This window comes from Pungitius pungitius, chromosome 15 (genome assembly GCF_949316345.1).
Source record: "Pungitius pungitius chromosome 15, fPunPun2.1, whole genome shotgun sequence".
In the NCBI taxonomy this organism is placed as follows: domain Eukaryota; kingdom Metazoa; phylum Chordata; class Actinopteri; order Perciformes; family Gasterosteidae; genus Pungitius; species Pungitius pungitius.
Window position 1 is genome coordinate 15,814,119 of NC_084914.1, and position 20,455 is coordinate 15,834,573.

At 46.2% G+C, this 20,455-nt stretch overlaps 1 protein-coding gene across 1 annotated transcript in view; it reads right to left on the bottom strand.

Moving 5' to 3' along the window:
* zswim5 (zinc finger, SWIM-type containing 5) overlaps positions 1 to 19,913 on the bottom strand; it is a 44,865-nt gene extending 24,952 nt beyond the window's left edge. Inside the window, exon 1 of the mRNA XM_037459434.2 lies at positions 19,265 to 19,913. Coding sequence (XP_037315331.1) covers positions 19,265 to 19,790 — 526 coding nt within the window. The 5' untranslated portion in view covers positions 19,791 to 19,913. The remainder of the gene's footprint in view (positions 1 to 19,264) is intronic.
* Positions 19,914 to 20,455: the final 542 nt, after the last annotated feature.

The window sequence follows — 20,455 nt, forward strand, 5'->3', positions numbered from 1 at the left end:
CAGGGGTTTGACAAATGATCCGACTCAGATTTAGTCAACCAATCGAAACTATACTATTAAACCAGCAAAACTCAAGACATCCAAATTTAAGTCGAAGTTTATCATTTAATTAAACTAGAATGAACTTGGTTTGAAAGGTTGGTGGCAAGATTCCCAGTAAACACATAATACAACTCAGATCTTTATCTTGCTCATTTGACCCCAAACCAGTCACCTTTTTAAGAGGGTTCAGGATGAAGAGCCGGTATTTGCTGGCATTTTCCACCCGGCGATGATCACTTAAAGACAAGCAGCCTGGACCTGCAAGCCTCAGTTTCTTTCAGCAAAATAGCTGAAAAATCTTTAAAACAACAGAGGGATAGTTTTGATTTTACCTGTGCTTAGCAGAGATCCAAAGCACCATCAGTGTTCACCAAAGCAGCACCAGACGCTTAGTTAACGCTGTACCATAACCTACCTAAGAGTTAACGTGAGTGACAAGAAAACTTCTTTTGCTTTATAACATGATGATCATTCCTGTGATAACATGTAGTTTGGGGTCCCTCAGGGCTCTATTCTAGGTCTTTCAAAGCTTAAGGAGTCAGTGCTTGTTGAATCGTCAAACAGCATCTGAAAACCCAGCTCCTTCCACTTTCACAGAGTGACCAGTTTGCCCTGTGGGACACTTGGTTGTGTCAGGAGAGTAAACAAACAATTAGTAAAACTTTGGTTGAGGTTATCAACCTAGAGCCGGTCGAGCACTCGTTTTTACATATCCCTGTCTAATCTAGGCTGAGCAGCTGAGCACTCTAGACATGCCTTTGTGGAGAGACTGGTTGAAAGAGTGCACTGTGATTTATTGTGTCTCCATAGTCTTATAGATACCAGATTACAAAAAAGGCTAGAACAACACAGTCTGATTTATTGGGGCATGATATCCTATCTGACATTAATGGACCTCATTTAATCAGCTACTATTGGTGAATAAAGTCTGATGAGGGCGTATTCAGAAGGGATGACATGCATTGGTTCCTTTTTATTCCTGTGTCTAATGATTGGGATGCTAAAAAAATAAAGATGTTAGGAAAATCAGGCCCTGGCGTCTGATCAGCTGTGGGACAGGTATAATGGCAGAAGACAGAAGATTTCAATTAATTAAGCCTTCAGCTGTTAGACATGATCGAGAAGGCTTTTAATTGCATCAAGGTAAATTATATAGTTGAACTCCTTGTTTTTCAAAGATTCACTGTAGCAGTTTACCATAATCTCACCACACTCACTGGTTTTGCTTCTAAAGCTACAGTGTGAATGCAGCATGACTGCTCCTCCTCCCATTTTGTCACTGCCCTCTTTACCAAGTGCATTTCTACAGCGAGTTTTCCTCTGTAGCCATCTCTCTCCCTATGGCTGTCTCAGTCGCACACACCCACATACACAGATAAAGTGTGCTTTTCCTTGTTTGGAGAAAGTATCAGATCAGGGAAGGCCATTTGAAAGGCACTTCAAACCAAATTATGTAGATTTGAAAAAACAGCTTTGGACCCAGAAGGCAGCAGGAGGTGGGAGGGAGGTTTGAATTTCATCATGAATATTCATAACTCTAGACACTTAAAAAAATATCCTCTCAAGGTTCACGACTGCAGGAGAACAGGCCTTTTGACTTCTTGGAGACATTCACTTAAAAGGGATTACAAAGTGCATGTATAACATAGTTAACATCCAACAGCCTACCAAGCACAAAACAATCAACAAAGGGCCAGATGCTTGTCATCAATCAAACGACCAGGAGTTTAAGCGTGTGGAGACACAGCCATTTCAAAGGCAAACTGTTATTAGGTCAATCTTTTTCAAAAGAGTCACCAAGGTTGCTTATTAGCTGTGGGTCACCATCCGCTATCAAATGACAGCATCTGTTGTACTAGATCAAATGATTTGCATATCGTTTTGAGACACAATTCTTTTGAACAAACCGTATAATCTCGGGCGGTACGATGGTTTAATGACGTCCACCCAGCGGCCTCTCAGTGTGGAGTCTGCATGTTCTCCCTGTGTCTGTGTGGGTTCTCTCTGGTACTCTGGCTTCCTTCCATAGTGCTCAGGCGGTGATGTATTGGTGACTCAAAAATGTCCAAAAGGAAAGCGAATGTATGTCTCTGTCAGTTGTCCATTAACAACAGGTTCCAGGCTTGCTAGTGAGTTAGCCTGGAAGTAGCTTCTAGAAACACAAACAGAGCTTTCCTGTGTCATGTTCTAGTGGGAACTGGGCCTACTGGGTTATGTGGGCTTCCAACAAACCAGTAAATACTGTTATAAAAGTAGTTGTGCAAGGCCTACGTTTGTAGAGAAAAGGCAAGTTTAAAGAAATGTCTGCATTAGCTTCACTCACAAGAACCAGAGATTTCCTACCTGGACCCAACATCTCAGTTCTGAATTTTCCAACCAGCCATTCATTTGAAGCACACTGACCCCACTGTGAACAGTGTTACAGAGAAATAGGTTACAATAGATCAGCTGACGCACACAGACCACCGTGTCCACTCACATTGTAGAAGGTCAGGCAGCAGTAGTCGGACCACAAACCCGAGCAGCGCCCCTTCACCTCTCTGGTCCAAGGACAGACATCCAATGAGTCCAAAGTTAATCAGTATTAAATCTGAGCACACGTCGCAGCAATTTCATTTCCAATTTTCGCCATGTTCTACGTTGGCCAACTTGTGTTCCTCGTCTTCTCCCCCCCATTAAGGTCACCACCATGAAAGACACACACACACACACACACACACGACAGAGAGGGAGTGAAAAGCTCTTAACAATGTAAGTCGTGGGCTGAATACAGAGCATAGCACTAAACAAAAGCATGAGCAACAGCCAGCTGGCTTGGCACCACTTGGCACGGGACAAGCCTGCCTGTCCTTGGCATGACAATGACACGCACATGCAAGGACACACACACACACACACACACACACACTTTCTCCCTCACTTCTCAGGTATAAAAAGAAAAAAAGCGTGGCGTCATTTAAAAGAGGCTTGTTCCGTCCAGTCCCAGTGAGAAGCAAAGGAACGCAACCGGATCTCATCCATCACACTGGAAACAGGAGTGGGGGGGGGGGGGGGGGGAAAGACAGGAACTGGAACCGCACTCAGCTGGCAGCTTTTTATTTGGGGCAAGCTTATACCCCCCAAGTGTAGCACACTACGCTACTCGTGGCACATGGCGTCATAGGGTTGATATAAAAACATGCTCTCATGCCACGCTCATTGTTTGGCAGCGTTTACAGTACATTTTCTATTCTTTCCTCGTTTAGATCTAGGGTATTTGAAAGGGTGGCATTTCACAAGCTGGATCAATGAGACACGTCAAGCACAACTTCACCAGCATACTGGACATCTTAGATAGAAGTGTAGTGACTTGGATATTTCCTGCGAGGGGAACTCCAAACCACTACCCATTGAGGAGCCAGATAAAGAATTATCGCAGGCATTGTTCCCAAACAAAAGGACATTGTTTCGGTGTGATCAGTGGCTGATTAAAACTGTTGACCACACGGATCAGAAGCCATGGAAAATCAAGTCAGACTAAGACACGAAAGCTGTTCCAATACTAGTTTTAGGAATGCCTGTGATACCCCCTAACATGCCCTGAGGGTTAATGTTAGCTGCTAGCAGGCCAATGGGCACAAAGGTCCTGCTCACATCCACACACCTACGGGCAATTTAGAGTTACCAATTAACCTGATCCCCAGTGCATGTCTTTGGACTGTGGGGAGGAAGCCGGAGAACCAGAGAGAACCCACGCAGACTCCACACAGAAAGGCTGCTGGGAGGAGATGAACCCAGGACCTTCCTGCTGCGCGGCGACAGTGCTAACCACCGCACCACCGTGCCGCTAACACGAGGTGTTCAAATGTAGTCTCACCTTCTGTTTTAGTCACCAAGACACTTTAAACAAATAGTAGCGAAGAGATGTTCATGAGATATTGCAATTTGTGTTTTTCATTTTTTATGCACTTATATCAGATCCGTACTTTGTAACTGCTATTCCGCCCGGTCCACGACTCAGGATTCGTATCAAATAGCAAAAGAAAGGTATGGCGACCGTCTCTAATGACGTCGCCGAAGGTCCCAGAGATGGCAACAGCTGCTGATGTTTGTGGCTTGTGTAGATCAAAGGGCAAAGAGCAGGCAGGGTCCATTGATCTCTGGGGAAAATCCCCTTTGGTCCTGCATTCCCATATCCGGAATCAGTAAGTGGTGTTAAAAATAATACCAATAATCACAATCCAGTCAAGTCTGACAATCCATCCCCGCTCACTCCAGACGTTGTTTAAGAACAATAAGGTTGACCTCAGGTAATATACCTGGTGGTGTGCATAAGCCCAGACAAGGTGGTAGAAAGGAACAGTGTCTGCCACCCCCCCGTTCCCCACCAGGCCCTAAATACTATCATTATCTACACGGCTCACGGGACGCTGTTCATTGTACAGTCACAGTAGTGGAGCTTACGCGCTAACCCAGGTGTTGCTAAATCCTCGTACATTCCGGTTTCCCCCCAGCTTGTCTGCAGCAATGCTCTGTGTGTGTTTTTTAGACAGCCCACATCTGTAATTAATGTGAGTCACTGTGAGTATGAGAGTGGTGGGGGGGGTGGCCATTCACTAGCCGGCTTTGTGAAGAAAAGTCTATATCTTGAGGCCGAAAGTAGCTTTGCCCGGAATCCCTGACGCCCCACCTTCAAATTCTAAGCTGCTGAGACATTACTGCCAGCAGGAGAATAAAGACATGACTAATGGCCCAGGAGTTAAATCTTCCCATCCAGTTACAACGTGTCAACTCAGAAAGCATGCGGCACAGCACCGTTTGAAGCATTCAATGGGGCGTGGGGGGGTTTGTGCAGAAAGAGTGAGCTAGTGAGCAGGAAAGAGCAAGGGTCCCCTTACTCAGCAGGAGTTGTCTGCCAAAGCAGGAGTCAGGCAAGGGCCGAGAGAAAGAACGTGTGTGTGTGTGTGTGTGTGTGTGTGTGTGTGTGTGTGTGTGTGTGTGTGTGTGTGTGTGTGTGGTTGCAAAGTAGGAGATAGTGGCCACGTGCCAAATACAATGACCCACAAAGCTGGCTGGGCATTGTGTGTGTGTGTGTGTGTGTGTAGGAATGTGTGCATGTGCTGGCATTCCTGGGATGCATGCTGCTGGTTCCTTCACAGTAACAGTGAAGGGAGGCAATAGGACTCTAAAAAGGAAGGGGCGAGGGGCGCTGTGCTGTAAAAAGAGGAGCGACTGAGAAGAAAGTGAAGACAGACATTGCTTTCATGCAATGAACTAGACCTGGTGTGTGTGTGTGTGTGTGTGTGACTGTTTCTATGCATCCGAGTGTTGCAGAGTTTCTTGGTTGGAATAACTTTGTCTCATCTGGCGACAACACAAAAACGCCCACAGTCACAAAGTCACATCATCACACACAGCTATTGTCTGCAGGAGAGGGGGGGGGACCCTACTCCCTCCCTCCCCGCTGACTACTCCTTGCTTGAAGCACTAATCCAGTTATCTCTATCCCAATAAGAAATGAATTAATGAATAGCGCTCACATACCCCGCCTGCAGTCGCTTGAACTGGCGGAGCACTGGGCGGATTCTCCAAAACGTGGGGATGTAGCTTCCTCTGCTCGGGGACGCCTGCCCATGTGACTGACTACAGGACTGGGCACCCTTACACGCCAACATAACCAGATACAAAAGTGCAGACTTCTACACAGGGGCTGATAAATACACACACATCCAAACACACAGAATAGAATAGGGGGGCTGTCATGCCGATCAACGGTTCTCCAAAGAGCGAATCAAAAGAGAGTAAACCCTGTGGATATTAAAAGAAGACTTTTTCATGACCAGCCTTCAGAGTGTGGTCATACAAACCTGCCCCTTCATGAATGAAAACACCTTTCCTTTGACACTGAATAAAGCCTGGTGTTCCTTTAGACCCACAGGTCCAATCAGAATACACACTCAGTGTTCCTGAATATGTGCGTGTTTGCGTCAGTGTGCAATAAGCAGCTCAAATATCTTTCTTTGAAAGCCCGAACATCAACTGTGATAGGAAGTCATGAAGTGATCATTAGGTAGGAATGAAGCACCATTAAACTACGGGAGGCTCTACATTTTCAAGCTCAGGGGTGAGGCAGGCTCATAGCGAGCGCGTGTGCATGTGCAAGCTGCAAGGACATTTCCATTCAGTTCATAGCAGAGAAAGGGAGTGTTCATGTCACCGAGGGCATTTCTCGCTGGAAAAGCACCATGTCCTCGTTGGCTTCGGTGGGAATTTGATTGACAGATGATTGGCTGCTACATTTTTAGCATGCAATAAAATAGTGGTAATTAGTGAAGAAGCCAAGTGTGCTAATCAGGTTAAGTTAATGCTGATCATGAGATTAGGAAACTAATCCAAGGCCTTTGCACAAGAACATCCAAAATCAAGAGTGTTGGCTTAATCAGATTACCTTCAACTCATTAAAGAAGAAGCTTATGTGCTGACTTTAGGCTCTCTTGTGGAGGAAAAGTTTGAATTATCACACAGATAGAATCTCTGATTCTCTAGAATCCAAATAAATACCACCTGTGTTTTAAACTGGGATCCAGCCTCATCACAAGATGTAATTTTTTGCCCTGAAGTTCATCCTGGTGGCCAAGAAGGACAGGATTCAGCTGTGTCTTTTTCGTGGGAGCTGGAGCTTCCCCCAATAATGAAGACACAGTGTGCCAACACTATTTTAGAAGTCTAATTTTGGGCTTTTAAAAAAGAAAAACCCTCTTTCCTGGTCTTGGCAAATTTAATATCAAAAGCATTCTTAAGCCTTCTTAAACCAGCGACTGGCGCGTCGCCTGTCTATTGAGGCGGCTCAATCGGTCACCTGGCAACAGGTCAGTGTCCAGTTTCCGAGAGATTCAATGCAACAAGTCAGAATGCCTGAGGTTCTCCTGACTAGCATGCATAGCAACCCCGGTATCACAACGCCACAGTAGCAGGCATTCGTTCCCATTTGTTGAGTCACGTGGAATCAGGAGACATTTAAAAGGGAGACCTGAGCCCGGAAGTTTAGACTGGAGCTACTTTGGAAGGGAAAGAAAAAGAGCAGGAACTGAGCTATTGAGGCGGTCTGGTCATAGCATTTGGGTTTTCCCACTGTGACACACAGACACACACACACATTCACAGTGACCCCGGGCCTCAGCAACTAACTGAAATAGGCTTTGTAAGTTAAAAGGTGCGCCAGGCTCGGCTATGGACGCCTCACAACAAAAGCAGTGGTTAAAAAGCATGGGAACCCCCTTAGGGATGGAGGCCATGGTCCTTCAGTGTGTGTGTGAGAACGTGTACTTCACACTGGGAACAATATTGAGTCTGTATCGGATGCACAGAGTAATGTATCGGTCTGTGTGTGTGTGGGGGGGGCACAGGGGGAAGCGGCTCAAAGACTGCAAACTGGCAGTAACTGGTTACTGAGAGTTCTGTCCCATGAGCTCAAAACCAAGAGGCACCAGGGACGTTAAAGCAGGGGTGGGCCATTATTTCTCCCATGGGGCCACATGACAGACAGGGACTGTGGAGGGCTGGACCAATAGATGAACTCAAACCTGCTCAACCTATTATTTAACTTCTGTATAAAAAGCAGTATGGTTTTTACAAGTTGTGGAATGTATTTGCTCAAGTACTGAACTTGAGTAAAAACTCAAGGTACTTTTTGAACAGATAATAAAGCAAAGCAAAAAAAAGGTAGTTGCTCTTAACTCAACCGGAGGAATAATTCACAGTAAAACCAATGTGTTAGTGATCACCAAGTTGGACTATACAGATGTGCTGATCACAATTTACTTCAGGACGTCTGACAGGTGATCGTCGGTGAGGATCTGTGTCTGGATTTGTTGAACTTAATCTAGTAAGAAGGTAAGAAGATCCAAAGAGAACCAACATCTTGTGAGCATTACATTACATGTAATTTAGCACATTGCATTTTTAACCCATGTTTTGTTTTTTAACCCATCCCATACAGTGAGAGTAGTGTGAAGCTAAAGGGGCTTCCGGGGGAGTGGGTGTCTTGCTCAGGGACACATGGGCCATGGATAAGACAGGGTTTCCCCACCCATGCACCACCATGCCCCCCCCCCCCGCCCCCGAGCATTCCTCCTCATGTGTGAAAAGTTCTCCTCTTTTAGAGAAGCATAGAAATCCCGGAGTGATTGCTCTGGCAGTACTGAATCAGACTGCAGGCCAATGGGTTCCAGCTGAACATCAATGGGAGCATTATCCACATTGCATGTGAAGGGAGAAGAAATCATGTTAATTTCAAAGGGCCTTGAACTCCCCCTAAGATGGATGAGTACTTGTGGGAAGGGGGCAACTGGTAGGGGAGTGTTGTACATGTCATGTCCAAAGAGGCCCTTGCAGTATGGTATCGTTCATGCAACAGTGCAGTCGCATCAGTGGATGCTAAATACGTCATTCAGCTTACATCGGAGCGCTCTGGGAAATGATTGCCTTTGTTCTCACAAAACGCTGGATTTCTGCTCACCATTTTGGCCAGGCTGAGCCACCTGACAGTTGGGTGGTTGATGTCACTGTGTTCAGGCTCATGCTCCTCTGGGAGTGTAACGAGCTCTCTGTGCTTCAATGCATTTTTTCTGATGAACTCCTCAAAGGAGTAGAATTCAAATTTATAGGCTTTTTTTGCAGCTGAAGCTTCAAATTTTCCGCGATTTCGTTAATCCTCGAGAGGCCCGTTCTCCAATGAGTCTTTTCTCAGGGGGAAGGGCAGCAGAGTCTGATGAAGTTAACTCAGCTTGTCCACTCAGCAGTCTGATAAACTTAACTCTGTTCGTCCGCGCACGGCAGTGACGCATGCAGCAGCTACACCTTCACTTATGAATGCAAAGTGACAAGAAAAAAAAGAAGAACCTGATTCTAAATACAAGCATGGCAGCTCTATTCTGTGAATGACGTACACTCAGTTTTATTCCTATTCCTGCAGGAGCCTGTAGGCCTGTGGTCTGTGTTCCGTGTTAAAAGGATCCCTTGTTTGAGTGATGGACCACACTGTGTATTTGAGCAGCACCGATTCTGATACTGCCCAAGAAGCCACCTTTATCGCACGGGCTCTTTAGTGTCGAGCCCCCATGGCCTGGGTGTTGGGGGAGGGGGAGACAACACGGAGGATATGGACACAGAGAGGCCACGTTAAGGGCAAGTAGCAGCTCCAGCCCACAGTGGAAAAGAGAGGAGACAGACTAATCAGAGAATTATCCTGATGACCCCCTTCAATCAGACCCCACCCTCCCAGCCATCTCAATGCTGCTCCACTTGTTCTTTACTCGGGATGAAGAGAGCAATGATTCAAACAAAGGTCGCGTCAGACACTCATTTGGGGAACGCATAACGCTGCTTTTAACTGCCCTGAATCAGCTGGTTTGCTGGCTCGCCATTGGATAGGCTCCTGTGATGAATATGGTAACAGCAGGAGGTGCACCAAACATATGGTTCAACATTCTTTTACTTTATGCTTTTGAGTTTTAAGTGATTTTAAGACAAAAGACAATCAAGTTTTGTTTATAAGGCTGTAGGGCCTTATCTTTTTATTCACTGCATTTCCTAACATTCACCATCACAATCGCACATTTCTGTCCCAACTAAGTTTCTTTGACATACAATGCGTTAAAGGCACCTTTATGGATACAGCACAATCATGCTTAGCAGGAAGGGTTACACTTAGAAGACCATATATATCAAATACATATAAATATAGCTAGAATTTTACCAACTGTTAGCATTGTTTTTTAAAGCCTACCCACCAATCGGAGTGAAGGACAGTTCGGTCGTCCACCAATGCTTGGGACCGGAAGATGCCTCCAGAGAGGAGGAGGAAAACTAGAGAAAATGAATGTGGCCATATTGTGTTGGAAGCAGATAAGATCCCATTTAATTGCTTCTTTCATAAGAGCAACTTTTAATCCCATAGTTACAGCAGTGGTGTTTCATCCAACTGATAACTCACAACCCTTTGAACCCTGAAACACACACACACACCACCCCCCCCCCCCCCCGCTGTCTTAGCAGAAAAAGTGCTTACGCACCATACGCTCTCTATTTTTCAGGCAAAATTAAAGTAGGTGAGATTAGACATATCACACCACTTTGTTCGTTTGTGTTTGTTGAGTGAGGTGGAGGGAGGGACAAAGTGTTAAAGAGGGGGAAGGTAGCAGGGAGAACTCCAGGATTCAGATGTCAGGCTCTTCTCCTCCCACCCATTCAACACCATCATGACAGAACACCAAAAAAACAAACAGTCAGGACAATTACATTATAGAGACGTTCGTTTTGAAACTACTCTGCTTTCAACAACAGATTTCTCAGTTTTCGCACCTTATTTCAGCATTTCTGTACGGTGTACACCGAGAGATAAAAAAAAAAACACACACACACACAATGGTGGGTTGGTGTCAGGCAGTAGAAAAGGCACCTAATCCTATTACAGCGTGACATCTACTAGACACCCTGTGTGCACTGATGTATGCCCACCCTGACACACACACACACACACTTAAAGAGAACATTTAGTAACCCATTATGTGCTTCCAGTGCTGGAAAATTTTACAGTCTTGATTCTAACTGACAGTTTAAGTGGTTTGGGTTCAAACGTCTTGAGGCTATATCCCTGGGATTCGGTCCTACTAATGTATAGTGGTGTGTGTGTGTGTGTGTGTGTGTGTGTGTGAGAAAACTGTAGAACCAGGAACTTTCAATTATAGGCAGAAATCTTCCTCCTTTTATCATGGAGAATTTAAAGGGAAAGATTTTCCTCACAGAACAGCAGAAGCTTTCTCAGCGACTAGCTTTGATTAAAAACCAAACCGGTTCATTAGCATTTAAAGAAACAGTCACTGAAAACAGGTCCACTCTGTGGAGGGCTGTTTTAAACAGGGTAAAAAGGGTGCCTTTTAAATGATGGTATTTCGACCAAAGTATGTTACGGACATTTCATTAAGACCCCAAGGAACCCAATCAATTTAACTGGTCTTCTGTCTGTCTCCTCCATCTTTGTTTGGGTGCAAGGAGGGGAGAGGGGGCTGTTCGGGGGAGGCGTGAACAGACGAGCCATGGGCACCCATAGAGGATGGGTGTTGGGGGGCATTTGTATGTGCGTGTGTGTTAAAGGGTGAGAGGTCCCGACCAGACTGATCCCCTCTGGTGTTGACCACATTAATCATGTTGCATAGCGTGCAGCTGTGTGTGTGTGTGTATGGTGGGAGCTTGTCCTCATATGTCCCCTCTATGTGTGTGTGTGTGAGTGTATTGCTGCACTTGACTGCTCCTATCAATTCAGTGTTTCATTCCTCCCTCTGCTCCCCTATTTTTTTAGGGCATCCCCATCCCCCACCATGTAGCTTAGTACTCCCTCCCTCTCCCCTGTGTGTGATGGACTGCTGAGAGCCTAATGAGGTTCCTCCCACCCCGTTGGCTTTTTTGTGACCGCTGAGTGTGTATGTGTGCGTTTGTGTAGGGGGGGGGGGGAAGGGGAGAGCCAGAGGTGACAGGTTGGTTATGTACTTGCACATTTGCCGTTGAGCCCCACCGTCCTCCCCCTTAAACCCACTCCTCCGTCCTTCACACCCTCTGTTCAATCCAACTCCACCTCCTTCTCCCATGTCACCCTTCCTCACCCGTCCCGTCCTTAGCCCCTTCCCCCGTGGCCTCTTCCTCCTCCCTCTGGAGTCAGTAGTCACCATTCATTTGTCGTTGAGGCTGCAGCCTAATGGGCCATGGCAGGCCTTCTTCTAAACCAACCCACACAGAGCTGTTATTAGCAGGGAGGGAGATGAAAAAGGGGGAGAAAGGTGAACCGCCAGAGAAAAGTAGAAGAGGGAAATGGTGGGGGAATACAACATGATGATGTACAAAGTGGAAAATTCACATCAACGCATGTGTTCAATCAAGTGCTGAGGAGACATCGTCCAGCCCGCTGCGACAGATAGCGCCCGGCTGGTTTGGGGAGGAAAAGGCGGCCGTCGACATGGCGGTGCAAGGTTAACATTAATCATGTGGGATTTGATTGCTTGCACACAAGCCAACAGTCGAACTAGAGGCTGAAAAAAATGGATTTGATTGGGACTAAACGCTAGCGTATCTAAAACACAAGCAATAACACTTTGACACATAGAATAGAGTTGTTGAGAGTAAGAGTAATTGTTGGACGTCATCATTTGTCAGGTGGTAAGACAAGCCTCCAAAATCAATGGTAACAATGCTCTGTTTGCATCAGTTGGATGCTAGTAAATGGCTAGCATGTTAGCCAAACCAGGGCCATTTTTTTACCTTTTAGTTTGAGTATCTAAGATTCTTAAAAGTCAGCTTGGTGGGTGCATGACTCAAACAATTTTGCTGAACAGGAGGCCGAGGTGCATTTGCTTGATGGCCACTGACAGACTGAATGACTATAATAGGGGGACTTGGTCTCTAAGTGATATAATTATTTGTAGCTTTGGCGCTAAGTGCTTCCTTTAAAAACATACCCACACATTTGGGTGAGAGGGAGAGAGTGATGAAAAAAAAAACACTTAATGACCAGGGTGCGGCAAGGCCTTGGTGTTCAAGAAAAGATCAAATTGCTTGGCAAAAAAAAGGTTTTGAGGAAAAGTGTGACGGTTCAAAAAACACAAAAAGGAGAACCGGAGAAAAAAAGGCTACCAGTATCCGTGGAGGACGTAGAGAGATGGAAGGTCCTATCGGAGCTGATCGGCTCAAAGAATCCTTGATCTTTACCGTGTTCCGGTTGGTCTACCGTAGGCCTGTGCAATAATCAGTATATTGACATATCGCACAATATATGAAAAGGAGCTCATTTTTGGCATTATATTCATTTTACATATAAATGAATGTCACCAACATGAATATACAACAAAGTGTTTCCCCTACCATTAAAACGGGGGTGTTAACGTTCTGATTCTAATGTTCTAAAGAATAAAACATTCTTTGTCCTTTGAAAGACTATTATATTGTCATTTATGTAATCAGTGGCATAAAATTACAATAATGACCCAATTATTTTGGTGCAATAATCGCACAACAAAAAGTAGTCATCGTGACAGCCCGAGTCTACGGATATGCTCTTTTAGAATGGAGGACATGCACATACACTTTGGGGAAATGCCTTATTCAGATTTTCTTTTCCCCATACGTTCTTGTGTGATCTTCTTGTCCCATGCCCTGTCAACAAAATCCACAATAGCAACTTAATTAGCAAGAATTAATTACATTTTTAAAAGTTGAAAAAAAAAAAAACATTAAGCCCATCTGAAAAGCTGCAAGCTTGCGCCACAGGTCACCACCTATAGTCAAAAAGAAATGAACTGTCCCTTTAAGCTTGGGATCTTCCAAAATCACCTGTGGCTGATAAAGAAAACGGGAGAAGATGAACATTTAAAGGAAAGTTCTGCTTGAATGCATTCCATCCAACCATCAAGTCGTCAAGAGATGAAAAGAGCAATGCTGCTTATTCCCCTCCCTCAGTTAAACAAGGAGATGAAATGACACGACAAAGTAGTATGGAGTATAATATGCCCCCCCCCAGCTCTCCCATTATAAAATCAGGATGAAAATACGTATTTGGGGGGGTGTTTCGCATTTCAACCCTCTTCCTATACACTCTTCTCCACACACACACACACACCAAATGTGCGCAACAATACTGGCGCACACCAACAAAAAGACAGGTGTGGAACAGTGCACTGCCTGAATGCAGCAGGCTGTCAGCCTCTTGCGTGAAAAAAGACAAGGGCACCATTAATCTCAGCACACACACACACACACACACACACACACACACACACACACACACACTTGTTGCAAACTAGTGTGGAGTCAAACTGGAATAGCTGAAAAGTTGCTTCAAAAAAGAAATGCTTCAGCCATACCCAGGGGGCCAAGACCAAACAAAGAGTAGTACAAGCAAGAGAAGAGCTGGGACCCATTCACACTTCTATTCTTCTTTGGCTTTCAAGTAACAATCCAGGTAGTTTGGACTGTAATTCAATAGTAATTTGAATTAGTTTCAATAACACAGCGTTGGTAATATCTATAGACAGTTTACCGCTCCCAAACCGCTCTCTGCAAGTGGTTAAATATCCCAGGAGACACTTTTTCCTTCACAAGGAAGTAACGCCATTTAGAGCAAAAGGGAGGATGGCGTGGGCTGAGCCCAACTGGGTCAGTTCTTTCTAGGAAACAGAAATGACAGTGAGTGAGTAGTTAACATTTGTATTACCTTCCTGGAACCTAATAAATAACAATGCAGCTGCTAAGAAGAAACAATGAACTCAAGTTTCTCCCCAAACTTTGAACACATAATTTCGGCCATGAGGGCCAGTTCAGGCGACTCAATGCGACCTCTGTTAGCGTCAGCCACACAGCTCACTGCGACCCCCTCACAGCAGCAGGCACAGGAAATGAAATACAGCGTCACTACTTCACAATGTGGTAACTTCTGTTCAGGGGCTGTAATCCAAGACTGTGACGAAGAAACCGCCCCGACGCAAGGCTACAAAGTCAGGCGTCTAGTTAATAGGCAACAACCATTTGTCCAGCAGACAATGAACACCTTTCCTCTGAGGTAATGACGCCGTAGGGATCGGCGGCGCACACACAGCAGGAACTATTGTGTGAACATTGGAGGAAAGAAGAAGAGTTTGTTCTCATTTAACCAGCCTTTGCCTTTGAGAATGTTTGCTGCCCTCAAACAACCAGCTCTGATTAATGATTTTTAGATAATCAGCCCTCGTGCACATGGGCGCCTCTTCCTTTGATGAATAGGTCGACAGAGCGTCGTCCTAATGGCCTCATCTTTCCCGAGAGCTAATAAGAGCACAGGGCTGATTTGTTTTACCCGCTTCTCTCTTTGAGTGCGGCAGGCAAAAAATGAATTACACTGATTAAATGTTGTCAGTCTGTGTGTTTGTGTGTGCGCGCACATTAAGTGGCTTAAGTCGTGGCACAGAACGGGCTCTGCTGTGAAATACACGGATAAATAGATATCCAAGAAGATGCACTCAAGAAGGACCAAACTGAAGAAAAGATGTGCTTTTGCAAATGAATGTTCCTGCATCGGACTACAATTACCAGCTCTGTGAAGGTCAAAGCACTCGCTAGTTGAAAATGTACCATTTCTTTAAATGAATGTCATGATAAGCATTTAATTTAAGCATTTAAGATTCCAAAAGAGCTTCTCATTAAAAAGAAGCTAGATATGAGAATTAAATTACAAGTGACGTAGATAAACAGGATTGTAGATGAAGAGCAAGAGCAAAAAGAGAAGAACATTTGGGTTCATTGTGGCATGAAGCATAACTGCAGGCCTAAAAATTAAAAGATCCAGAATTTGTATTAAAATGCATGATATGGAAAAATATATTATGAGTAAATAAGATGCACTTTTACCAAAAGTGTAAATATTAACATTTCTTTTCTAATCTTCTTGAAAATAATATTTTCCCCTTCAAAACCAGCCCATAGTTTGTTGTGTTTTATTCTTCTGTTTGATGAGTAATAATTTGTAATACAATACAACCCTGTTAATTACATGGGTGCACTGCACAAATCCCAAAAAGGGATGTTGTAAGTCTTAGAAACATTGAATCTTTTGATTTGTGATCACCTTTGTCTCTTATCTGAATTTGTTTCTCGCTTTCAGAGAGAATCCACTTCTGAGAGGCCCTTTTGAATGTTGATCTTTACATATACGGTGGTCAAACTACTTCATTCATCCAGAATGCATTTGTTTAACATACAACAATATACCAACTGGACAGAGGAGCCAACAATAAAGAAAGACAGTCAGAATCCTCAGACTTACACGTGTGTTACTACAGGAGTACAGTCACACCAGAGTCATACAAGGGACGCGGTAACCCACGGTTACCAATACGATTGAGAGCCCACATCCTGACGCACTCATTTCACTCATGGCAGACAGTCTGTCCAGTTTAACCCGGACCTCTGAGCAGAAAGAGGAAGCCATGTCGAGTCAGGAGGAGGGATGGGGGGCTCCTCGCCTCCTCCCGACTACCAGCGCAGTGCTCTTGAGCAACCAGATTTACACCCAGAGAACCGCTTGCATCTCCAGTCACTCAGTTCTCAAATGCAACATATTGCCGTAACACACACCGTCTAAAGTTTGCACGTTCTTTGATGGGAATGCTTCCTGTGTGCGTGTGGAATAAGTTCCAGAAAAAATACCTCTGCCATGCCAACTCTTAGTACTTCTCGTGACCAAAAATTGCTGACTCTTGCTATCCTGCCCTAATTAAAGGGGCCGCTTTGAGGACATGAAAATGCTGGGGGGGGGGGGGGGTTCAGCAGCCCTCTGACCGCCCCCCCCCCCATCCACTTTAATCCTGTTCAACTCTGCTGCCTCGCTTTGTCAGAGTCAGTGCTGCTTCAAAAAGGCGTCAGGGACCCATTACAGCTTTATGTAACGTTGCCGAGACAGAGGTACCCACACACACACAGGACCCCCCCCCTTTCTGTGAACAAGGGGTTTCTCTACAGCTGGGTAACAAAGCATGACCCAATAATCCCAAAGCTTGACTCAAAGCTTAAGAACCCCCCTCTCCCTCCCTCCTCTTACATCCCTTCCTCCCGCTCTCTGAGGACTTTATAAAGCTCTCGCAAAGGGGCTTCTGGGTGAACGTGTGTGTATGTATATATATGTGTGTGTGTGTGTGTGTGTGTGTGTGTGTGTGTGTGTCCACAAATTATGGTGGGGGGGGGGGGGGGGGGGTACCAATAGAAGCATGCTTAGCTTTGATTATTCTAATTATGATTCGGAGCGAGGAGTAGATTATTAGGAACACATGGGCCGTTGGGCTGCTGATGAGCTCACGTCTCTTCAATCCCTCAGCATGGCGGCTAAAAGAAGCTGACGGACATAGTCCTATATGGGTAGGGGGAGGTGGGCAGACCAGGTCACTCATTTCTTCAGTTGAGAGTTGACTCCCCAATGCACATGCACACTGCAAACTTGAAGGGCAACAGATCAGCGGAAAAATAAAGAGTTAAATGGAGAAAAAACATAAAACCACTCCTGCAACTCACTGATCCAGTACAAAAAGGAGATCTGCAGTTTTTGTGTGGTGGAAACCGAAGGAAACATCTCCCGGTCTGTCTGACCCAGGATCTGTCGAGTCCCATACCGCTCACTTTAGCACTAGATCTAATTAGTAAGTACTTGAAAAGAAAAATGATTAAATCAAGATCTGGCTGTAGAGATGTCTACAGAGTCTACAGAGGACGCTTAGGGAGGATGGGGAACAGGAGCCCCCGCTGGGCCTCTGATGGCTGTGAGGAATAACAGAGGTATCATATCTCGTGACGGCCTCGCTTCAGTGATTCCAGTCCAGTGCACCAATCCAAGCTCAGTGAGTCAGGGAACAAACCCCCGCCACGGGAACCGGTGAAGTGTTGGAACAAGCCAAATCTTATCTTAATGTCACACAGCTATTTGCTGCCCCCCCCCCCCGCCGCTGCCCTCCCCCGTTCGGCGTATTTGTTGACAGGCAAGACAATACAGAGTTCCTAGCGACCCTATAACCGGCCCGGTGATGTGAGATTGGAAGTGTTTGCTCACCGGTGTGTGTGTGTGTATTGTTGATGTTTTTGTGCCAGTTTAATATTTCAGCCGACCACCAATGGGAGCACGGCTTCTTGAACCCAACCTCCGGTGTTATTATGTGCTGACAAAAAAACGTCTTGAACTATTCCACGAGGCACCACACACGTCCAGCCTCACAGGTGTGGACTGGAGCAGCACGTCAGGGTCGTGGTGATGGCAGGATGCGTTTTTCATTGTAGGTCACTACCTGGCTCAGGTTCACCCTTCACTAAAGTTATGGTTTACTAAAGCAAGCACTGAATCTGGTCCAAACGTACTGGAGGGGGGGGGGGTTCCCATGTCTCAGATTTCATTTAATTATGGGGGGTGGAATCGATGAGCGTATAGGTTACAATCAGATACAGGCAATAGCAAAGAAACGCAGACCCCCCGCCCCCCCGTGCAGATACCTTGGAGCAACATGAAACCCCCAGACAAACTCCAGCGGCTGTCACGCCATATGGCCAGAGACATTTCCACGAACTACAGTTTACTTCCAATGGCTGTTCATGTCTCCCCACGACAAACCCACGGGCTCCATCCCACCAACTCCCTCGATTTCGCCATTGGTTGCGTCGGGAGCCGGCTGCGCGAGCGCCACGGAGCCCGGTCGCGTGGCCGGAGCTCTGCGGAACGGCCCTTTGTTCGGAGGCAGCTCTGCGCGGCGCACGGAGCGCGAGACACGGATCGATCATTTTAGACCGGGGCGCCTTTTGTGTCGCGAGCGGCTGAGGCTAATAAACAGCGTAATGGGTTTGCTATACTACGGATAAAAACAACATACACACACACTCCTCGCGTGTTTTCCACGCTGGTGGCGGCTGCGCTCTTTGTCCGACCAGCAGCGGCAAATAAACAAAAAGCTGCGAGGGGATTTTTTCTCTTCTTCCCCCCCTCCGGATTAACGTTGGATTAATCATAATGAGGCACCCAATAACCGCCTTTGTTCCTCGCCTAAGCCGGCCCTCAACCGACCGAGAGTTATAGAAGAAACGACTTTTTTTGCAACGAGGCATTTGCGCAAACAAAAATAAAAGCCCCGACGCGACGACGCTTTTGTATCCGTCTGTCAGCCCTCCTCCCGCGCCGCTCCCAGCCGGGGTTACGGGTTCCAGCCAAGGAGCCCCGGGGAGGAAGGAGAGCGCTTGGTAGTGGACTAAACACTGTTTTCTCGTGTTGAAATAACCGTGTACACACACACACACAGAGGGAGAGGTGTGAAGGCAGCGACGCCGCGGCCGGCGGAGAGCTGCGCAGGAACGAGGAGCCACAAAAGGAAGAAGCCCTTTAATGTTTTAACAGCAGCTGCTCGGCTAAGCTAGTTAGCGGCGTTATTTTCGCTTCCCTTTTAAAAAAAAGAGCCAAACAAATTCCAATTCGACAGCAAACATCCCATTGTAAGCCCGCTGAACTAAAAACACACACGGACAAATGGGGTTGTGTATTCGCGGAAAATCGCCGCTTTGCGTACTTTCCACGACAGCGGGGAAAACTTCCATCAATCATCCCGATGAAAGATCCCGCGGCCGAGACTTGCAAACGGTCCACGCGGAATGGCGTCAAAAAGCTTCTCCTCGTTTTTTAGTGAAATGTTCCACTTACCGACTTGTAAAACGCTTTCCACACAACCGGTCTCCAGCAACCTGATACCCCGGCGGAAAGGAAGTCCGTCCCCCGTCCCCGCTGCTCCGGCTGCCCCCACGGTGGCCGTCGTACCGGTAGATCCTCCCCCACCGCCGGCGGTTGTAGATCCGGACCCAGCGCCCCCAGTCCCGCCGGTAGCCGCCGACTGACCCTCCTCGCCGGCGACTCGGCACTGAAATGACGAGTACATGCATATCTCCTTTTCGTTGCGGGGAAAAGACCAGTAGACGATGCGGCGCTGGACGGGCTCCGGGATCCGCTCGAAGCGCTCCTCCACCCGCTCGAAGGCCCACTTTTCCGCTACTGCCTTCGCGGCGCAGTCTAGTAGAGACTCCGGAGAACGATACCGGGAGCTGGGCAACCCGCTGCCGTGACCGGGCCCTGGGCCGGGACCTCGGGGAGCGGGGCGCAGGCAGGGTCGCTTGCTGGCCGGTGGTAAAGAGAGGAGAGGATGGGGCGGCTGTTCTCTGCGTCCTTCCGCCATGGCGAGCCGATCAACACTGACGAGACGGTGGGTGCGCGGGCACCGAGCAGGAAGTTGAGGACGCGCGTACACACACACACACTCACAGACATTCACGCACGAACAGACAGTGCAGCGAGTGTCAAATGAGACAGGATATCAGACAAGGCTTCCGCAACAACTTTCAAAATAAAGCATGTTGTTTTTACAAAAGGGCATTTCACCAAAAATTAGACGATTGGTTAATGAGAATGACGCTCTCACGATGGTCTTTGCATAATGTTAGTTATAATACATTATTATTTAACTACACTTTAGCCCTAATTTATTTTTTTTACACAACATAGCATACCGTTAGCTAATAGATCCATATTATTTCGAATATCATCTCTGTACTTAGGCAGAGAACATAGTGGAAACTGGATTAAAATTCAATGTATGCATAATCAATAAGGCTGATTCTGATTCATAATGTATTCTCAAATGTTTATTTCAATATCACTCTGACCCATCAATTAGTTTGTGACTTTTATTGGACTTTCTATTTATGTGATCAAATCGTATTATTGTTGTTGTTGTTAGCTACACTAGTCTGCTTATGGTTGTATTGTATTGGATCCTACTCACAATAGGCTGGAGCAAAGCTGACCAGCTGCAAAGACAAATCTTCCTAAATGTATCCACTT